The 8065-nt window shown below is 37.3% G+C and overlaps 2 protein-coding genes across 2 annotated transcripts; both read left to right on the top strand.

Moving 5' to 3' along the window:
• The first annotated feature begins 1723 nt into the window (after window positions 1-1723).
• LOC149187153 (disease resistance protein Roq1-like) lies at window positions 1724-4277 on the top strand. Its single transcript, XM_089409574.1, has 5 exons — window positions 1724-1969; window positions 2113-2240; window positions 2337-3486; window positions 3605-3880; window positions 4005-4277. The coding sequence occupies exons 1-5, from the start codon at window positions 1724-1726 to the stop codon at window positions 4275-4277; spliced, it is 2073 nt and encodes a 690-aa protein (XP_089265700.1).
• Window positions 4278-4411: 134 nt separating this feature from the next.
• On the top strand, window positions 4412-6133 carry LOC149187154 (uncharacterized). The gene has a single exon (XM_089411298.1). The coding sequence runs from the start codon at window positions 4412-4414 to the stop codon at window positions 5864-5866; it is 1455 nt and encodes a 484-aa protein (XP_089267424.1). The 3' UTR covers window positions 5867-6133.
• Window positions 6134-8065: the final 1932 nt, after the last annotated feature.

An 8065-nucleotide genomic window follows, 5' to 3' on the forward strand; every position in this document is an offset into this window, starting at 1 on the left:
TTAGAGAAACCAAAGGCTTTCAAAATTTGGAAAAGATAATCCCAACTCAATTTATCAAATGCTTTTGAGAAATCTTATTTGATTACCATACTTGATTTTCTGAACTTTTTCATAGTGTGTATAAGCTCATGCGCTACTATGATCTTGTCCAGGATTTGCTGACCCTCAACATATCCTGACTGCTCCTTGGAGATGAGCAAAGGAAACAAGGGTTTGAGTCTATTGACTATGATCTTCGAAAGGATTTTGTACACCACGTTACAGAGTGTGATAGGTCTAAAGTTACTTAGATCTGCTGCTTGTGTCGATTTAGGTGCAAGAGTGAGGAAAGTGGCGTTTAGAGCAGGGAGGATAGAGCGTTTTCTTTGCAATTCCTCTATTAAAGCTAATATCTCCTCTCCCAAGAATGCCCAACCTGCTTAGAAAAAATTTGAGGTGAAAGCATCCGGTCTAGGAGCCTTATTTTTTGGGAGGCTCATCATTGCTTCCTTAACCTCCTGCAAAGTAATTTCCTTCATCAAAGTCGTGTTTTGGTCTTCAGTGACCAATCTTAGAATGTGGACGATTATTTTCTCCATGGCTTGTAATATGTTAGGGTTAGGCTTTTTAAGGAGATCATTGTAAAATGAAGTAAGTTCTTTTTTCAATATCCCTATGATCAAAAAGCCATTGTCCATTTTATGTGGTAAGTGAAAATATATGATTATGATGCTTGTGTTTCAACATTAATTTGCAGAAAAGTAAATATTCTTCTCCCCTTCCCTCAACAATGAAATCTTAAATTTTTACATCCATAAAGTCTCCTCCTACTTCTATCTTTCATTAATATCATAATTTAAAATTAATACTAAAACTATAATTTAATATTAATACTAACACAATTAATAAAATAATTTAATACTAATACATATATTAATTACCATAAACATTAAAATAAATACTAATATTATTTTATACTCATATAAATATTTATCATGAATGAATTTTGTCTCAACATAATACCCTCATGTTATATTATTTTCTAAAAGAAAATGAAAACCTAACCTAACTACAGTATTATTTAACTTTTTTGTCTAGATTAATTGAAAATACAGCGTTAAAACCTTCATCCCTTCCTCCTACCCACCCACCAAAAAAAATATTGAGTGGTGTCCCATCAATGTTTTCTAATGAGCTGTAGGTTCACTTTTTTCCTTTGTCTGGCCGGCTGGCCACGTGATTCCGATCCCCAACACCCACCCACCAAAAAAATATTGAGTGGTGTCCTATCAATGTTTTCTAATGAGCTGTAGGTTCAGTTTTTTCCTTTGTCTGGCCGGCTGGCCACGTGATTCCGATCCCCAACAATGTATGGTTGTGCACATCAATGGTCGGCCACTACGAAAACGCGCATTCAGACCTAAAACGCGCCTTCAGACATAAGCAAAAACCAGGGGTAAAGGGTTTCATGTGTATTGCTGTATTTCTGCATAAAGCGTGTTTCCTATTGCAATTCTTCACAGCTTCTCTGGGCACTGAGAAACTCCTAATTCATCGGCTCCCTTGCAGTCTCAGACTGAGTCGTACTCATCGCCATCCTTCACATCTCTCCTATCTCTGTGTCTATTTTCCAAATTGGAAATGGCCGCATCCTCCTCCACCGCTGCCTCTACTTCCACCTCCCTTAATCCTAGCAACACGAGCAATTCCGCCTTTGATGTTTTTATAAATCACAGAGGCCCCGATGTCAAAAAGTACCTTCGCCAGTCATCTCTACTATCGGCTTACTTCGTACGGATTGAAGGTCTTTCTGGATCGGGAGGAATTGCGGCAGGGAGAGTATTTTAAGTATGAAATAGAAGGGGCTATTCGAACAGCCTCTGTGCACGTTGCTATTTTTTCCGCGGGATACGCTGACTCAACCTGGTGTCTAAATGAGCTCCTAATGATGCTGGAGTCAGGGGCTAAAATAATTCCAGTGTTTTACCAAGTGAAACCCGCTGATCTTAGATGGACCCAGGGCAAAGATACTGTGTATGCTCAAGCCCTGCAGAAACTTGGAGAGAAGACGGAGTATGAGGCTCAAACTGAGAGAAATGTTCTTTCTATTGAATATTGGATAAATGTTCTGAGTTGGATATATGTGATCCTCAATCTCATCAAAAGAAGCTGAGACACAATGCAGCCACTATTGAAGAGTGGCGAAATGCTCTTTCTAAAGTTTCCGGCATAAGCGGTTTCGAGCTGGAGGCGTGTAACGGGTAAGCGTTCAAACATCCTTCCCGGTGTTTCTGTTACTTTATATTGATAGATATGCACATACTATGTTTCTCACTGGTTATATTGTTTTTCGCCAGTGACGAGGGCCTCTTGCTACATAAGGTGGTTGAATGTGTGTTGAGAAATGTGAATAAACCATTGGATGTAGCCAAATATCCAACCGGTTTAGAAGAAAAAGTTAGCGATTTTGAAAATCAAGTGTTATTGCAGCATCCACAGAGTGGAAGAAAAGTTCAGGTCGTAGGGATTGTTGGGTTAGGTGGTGTAGGAAAAACAACCCTTGCAAAAGAAATCTTCAATAGGAAAAGGAAGAGTTCACAATCCTTCAATAAGGATAGTTCAGGTTATGCCGGATCTTGCTTTTTAGATGATGGTTCAGGTTATGCGGGATCTTGCTTTTTAGATGATGTAAGAGAAAATGTAGTTAAAGGCTCTTTAATAATATTGCAGAGAAAACTTCTTAGGAGCTTGACTGGGTCAGATCTGTTGATAGAAAATAAAGCTGAAGCTATAGAAAGGCTTAAAAAGCATCTTTCATCTCACAAGATTTTATTAGTTTTAGATGATGTAGATAGCGTAGATCAGATTGATGAACTTGTGCCAGATCGAACTTGTATCCACTCAGATAGCTTAATATTGATTACATCTAGAGATAAGGATGTTCTCACGAGATCAGGGGTCGAAAACTCATTAATTTACAAGTTAGACGGGCTAAGTACAGAACGCTCACTCAAGCTCTTTTGCCAGCATGCTTTCGGTCAGCCCGATCCACTCCCAGGATTTGAAAACTTGGCCCAGGACTTCGTAAATGCCTGTGATGGATTGCCTCTATCTCTGAAAGTGTTCGGTGGACTTCTCCATGGAAACAATGATCTGTCTTATTGGTCTGCCCAATTGGTTCAACTTCAAAAGAGACTTCCTGAAGACATTAAAAAAAGGCTTCAAATTAGTTATGAAGCCTTGAATGAAGATGAAAAACAAGTATTCTTAGATATTGCTTGTTTTTTCATTGGACAAAAAAGGGAAATGGCCATTAGCATATGGAACGTCTCAAAATGGGGAGGCTGGTTAACATTACAAAATCTACAAAACAAGTGTCTGGTCGAAGTAGACTCCTACAATCGGATAAGTATGCATGATCACCTACGGGATCTTGCAATAAGTGAAGCCAGTGTTAAGCAACCACTTAGGTTTTGGCATTTTGATGACTTAGTGCAGCAATCAACTGTAAGTAGTCAATCCCTCAAATCCTCTTATATTTTATTCAATAAAGATCGGGGTTCATTATCTTACAAGAATGAATGAACCTGTAATCACTATCATTTATTTTTTTTATGATGGGCAGGGAATAATAACCGTGCGGGGAATTAGAATGGTTCTTAGCGAATACCATGATGATGATGATTTTGACTGTATTCAAATGACGAGGTTACACCTTGTTGATACTGAAGGTTCCCTCTTGGAACGCATTCTGAAGAGCGCGAAGTCGCCAAATCTCATATGGCTCCGCTGGAACAAGTGTCCATACTCATCTCTCCCTCCTCTGATTCCAATGAAGAAGCTAAAGTTTCTTCAGGTGTCCGGGGATAAATTAGAAACATTGTGGCAACAAGAATCACAGGTAAATTGAAATTTGTTGTATAAACATTTCTGTTTAGTGGTTATTATCAAAATAGCGTCTCGGAATAATTTGAAATGTTTAGTAGATGAGAATCGTGATCCACATATAAATATCTTTTTTGCAGCTCCCTTTATGTTTGGAGGAGTTGGACGTACATGGATGTGTGCAGTTGAAGAACATATGGGGGTTGGACCAGCTGACAAAACTTCAGCGGTTAGATGTTTCTCGGTGCGCTCAGTTAGATGAGCTGCCAAGTATGGAATTATTGACATCTTTGGAGTACTTGTGGGCAAGGGGATGTGCGAAGCTGAAGAACACACGGGGTTTGCAGCAGGCCACAAAACTTCAGCTTTTAGATGTTAGAGGGTGCGCTCAGTTAGATGAGCTGCCAGTATAGAATTATTGACATCTTTGGAGCGCTTGTGGGCAAAGGGATGTGCGAAGCTGAAGAACATACAGGGGTTGCAGCAGGCCACAAAACTTCAGGATTTAGATGTTAGAGGGTGCGCTCAGTTAGATGAGCTGCCGAGTATGGAATTATTGACATCTTTGGAGCGCTTGTGGGCAGAGGGATGTGGGACGCTGAAGAACATACGGGGGTTGCAGCAGGCCACAAAACTTCAGCATTTAGATGTTAGAGGGTGCGCTCAGTTAGATGAGCTGCCGAGTATGGAATTATTAACATCTTTGGAGCGCTTGTGGGCAGAGGGATGTGCGAAGCTGAAGAACATACGGGGGTTGCAGCAGGCCACAAAACTTCAGCATTTAGATGTTAGAGGGTGCGCTCAGTTAGATGAGCTGCCGAGTATGGAATTATTGACATCTTTGGAGCACTTGTGGGCACGCGGATGTACGAAGCTGAAGAGGATACGGGGTTTGGAGCAGGCCACAAAACTTCAGACGTTAAATGTTTGTGGGTGCGCTCAGTTAGATGAACTCCCAAGTATGGAATTATTGACATCTTTGGAGGAATTGGCGGCAGAGGGATGTGCGAAGCTGAAGAACATACGGGGGTTGCAGCAGGCCACAAAACTTCAGCATTTAGATGTTAGAGGGTGCGCTCAGTTAGATGAGCTGCCGAGTATGGAATTATTGACATCTTTGGAGCACTTGTGGGCAGACGGATGTACGAAGCTGAAGAGGATACGGGGTTTGGAGCAGGCCACAAAACTTCAGACGTTAAATGTTTGTGGGTGCGCTCAGTTAGATGAACTGCCAAGTATGGAATTATTGACATCTTTGGAGGAATTGGGGGCAGAGGGATGTGCGAAGCTGAAGAACATACGGGGGTTGCAGCAGGCCACAAAACTTCAGCATTTAGATGTTAGAGGGTGCGGTCAGTTAGATGAGCTGCCGAGTATGGAATTATTGACGTCTTTGGAGCGCTTGTGGGCAGAGGGATGTGCGAAGCTGAAGAACATACGGGGGTTGCAGCAGGCCACAAAACTTCAGCATTTAGATGTTAGAGGGTGCGCTCAGTTAGATGAGCTGCCGAGTATGGAATTATTGACATCTTTGGAGCACTTGTGGGCAGACGGATGTACGAAGCTGAAGAGGATACGGGGTTTGGAGCAGGCCACAAAACTTAAGCATTTAGCTGTTAGAGGGTGCCCTCAGTTAGATGAGCTGCCAAGTATGGAATTATTGACATCTTTGGAGGACTTGTGGGCAGACGGATGTACGCAGCTGAAGAGGATACGGGGTTTGGAGCAGGCCACAAAACTTCAGAGGTTAAATGTTAGTGGGTGCGCTCAGTTAGATGAACTGCCAAGTATGGAATTGTTGACATCTTTGGAGGAGTTGAGGGCAAATGGATGTTGGAAGCTGAAGAACATACGGGGCTTGTTGCAGTGTACACAGCTTCGAAGGCTACATCTCTCGGGGTGCTGTGAGTTAGAGGAGGTGGAATGTGTTGAACATTGTACGTGGTTGGAGGAGCTTGATGTCCGTGGGTGCCCCAAATTACAATGTCCAGTCTGGGAGTAGGCGGACGCTGGCCATTTAAAATCAAAACAAAAGAGGCGGTCATAAGACTATTTCATAATTGGGGATGTTCACAGTTGGTATAGTACATGGTCATTTTTATTTACAACATGATTTAAGGACACATATTTTATAAGTCAAATCTGAAAAATGTATGGGGTAGCAGTCTGTTTAATCATCGTTGTTGAATGTTCTTTTTATAAGTAATACGTCTCCTTCGGTTTATTTATTGATTAACTTAAAAAAAAAATTGTTGTTTAATCAAATCTGAAAAATGTATGGTGTAGCAGTCTGTTTAATCATACGTCTCCTTCGGTTTATTTATTTACCTACCTTCATTATATTCAAATTCATGGTGTCGGGACTAGTTGCCGATTACTCCCTCTGAAGATACCTTTCAGTTTGAGGTCCAAGTTTATGACTAGTTCATTTTTTATAATGATTTGAAAAGTTTTCATTAAAAATATATAAACTTTATTTTAAGACTTAAAATAATGTTTAAATTTTAATATTTTATTTTATTTTTAATAATGGATGAAAGCATATAAGGTATATAGTGATCGAAAATAAATACTGCACACAGCAAATGAATTTGAATTTGTTAGACGTGGAAAGTAATGTAGAAATCAAATATATATTGAGATCTATATTGAAAATTTATAAGATTGTTTTATTATTTATAATCATTATTTAAGTGGATACAACTATTAAATAATACAAATATTAATAGGTATTAATATATTTATTTATTGAAAGTAAGTATTTATAAAATATATAGTTAAAGCATATACGATTAGAAGTAAATGTTTTAATATATTTATTATTTAATTTTTAAATTGGAAGGATGTAAAAATGAAAAAAAAAACAAAAAAATTGTAATTTTTTTTAGTATTATATTGTTTTTGTTTCTTAATTTCTAGTAAAATAAAAGTAATTAAAGATTATTAGAATAATTAAAATTTTAAAGGAAATGATAAAGATGGCTAATCAAATTTTATGTGAATATATATTATTTGATGGTTATAAGATAGATGAATTAAAGGAAAATTTATTTATTTTGTCTTTGGCTTTTTACTGTATTAATGGATAATACTTAGTTGGGATATGGTTTAAAAATACTCTTTAAGTAAACTAGGTATTAAAATCTAGAAACTCTAATATTTGCACATAAATATAGATGAACTTACTAAGGAAAATTATTATTATATTAAAGTATATATTTTTGTATTCTTAGAATTGTGAAACATATTGCTTTAGATAACAATTTTTTGAAAATGATTTTTTTTCACCTTGGCATAACTTTTGCCTCATGATTATGGAATGTTACTATTAATTGCCATTGGAACACTTCTTATATGTATTTTGGTATATAGGACTAAAGTAATCAAATTTCTTTGTTATGCGTTTAAAGTGAATTCATTACTTATTATCAGGGAACATGCTTCACTCATCATTGTAAATGTACAAGTTTTTTCTTTCTTTTCTATTTTTTAATGTGCTTTTCCTCATATTTGTGTTTTGGTTTGAATCATTTTTTTCAATTAAATTGTTTTATAAACCATTTCTGAAAGATTTTATATTGAATTTCATACACATATATCTACTTCTCTAAGTTTTAACATAATTTTTTCATTGTCTATCAACCAAATATATTTACATTTTGGATGAGTAAAAAAAATTAGCCAAAATGTTATTTTTGAAAGTGAGCATCATCTATGGGAGAGAAAGGAGCATGTGTGGAAAATGTCCCTATTGTGCAAGTTATGTTTTCCTAAAACAAAGTTGTTGAACCTTGACTAAAAAAAAGTATCATCAACTCACCAACAAAGAACCATCAAATATAACAAGCATTTGGTTTTCAATTCTATTTACATTATTCACATAAGAACGGACACATGCACTTATAGTTGTTTTCCAACATATTAGAAGTTGTCTAAAAGGTAAATGCTAATTTGAATGAGAAGATTATTCACACATAAACCTACACATGCACTTGATAGTTGTTTTCCAACATATTAGAAGTTGTCTAAAATGTAAATGTTGATTTGAATGAGAAGATTATTCACAGAAGAACCTACACATGCACTTGATAGTTGGTTTCCAACATATTAGAAGTTGTCTAAAAGGTAAACGCTGATTTGAATGAGAAGATGTGTGAAAACGTTTGCCAAAGGTTGTTCTAGGCAAGGTGATATTATTGGT

This window comes from Pinus tabuliformis, chromosome 3_1, assembly GCF_031772625.1.
Source record: "Pinus tabuliformis cultivar Carrire ecotype Pingquan chromosome 3_1, CPIR1, whole genome shotgun sequence".
Lineage (NCBI taxonomy): Eukaryota > Viridiplantae > Streptophyta > Pinopsida > Pinales > Pinaceae > Pinus > Pinus tabuliformis.

What these genes read in the sequence shown, in the direction of transcription:
- LOC149187153 (XM_089409574.1), top strand. Translation starts at nt 1,724, where the DNA reads ATGTCAAAAAGTACCTTCGCCAGTCATCTCTACTATCGGCTTACTTCG. An exon ending in GAGCTGGAGGCGTGTAACGG is followed by an intron (nt 2,241 to 2,336) that starts GTAAGCGTTCAA and finishes GTTTTTCGCCAG; the next exon opens with TGACGAGGGCCTCTTGCTAC. An exon ending in TGTGGCAACAAGAATCACAG is followed by an intron (nt 3,881 to 4,004) that starts GTAAATTGAAAT and finishes TCTTTTTTGCAG; the next exon opens with CTCCCTTTATGTTTGGAGGA.
- LOC149187154 (XM_089411298.1), top strand. Translation starts at nt 4,412, where the DNA reads ATGGAATTATTGACATCTTTGGAGCGCTTGTGGGCAGAGGGATGTGGG.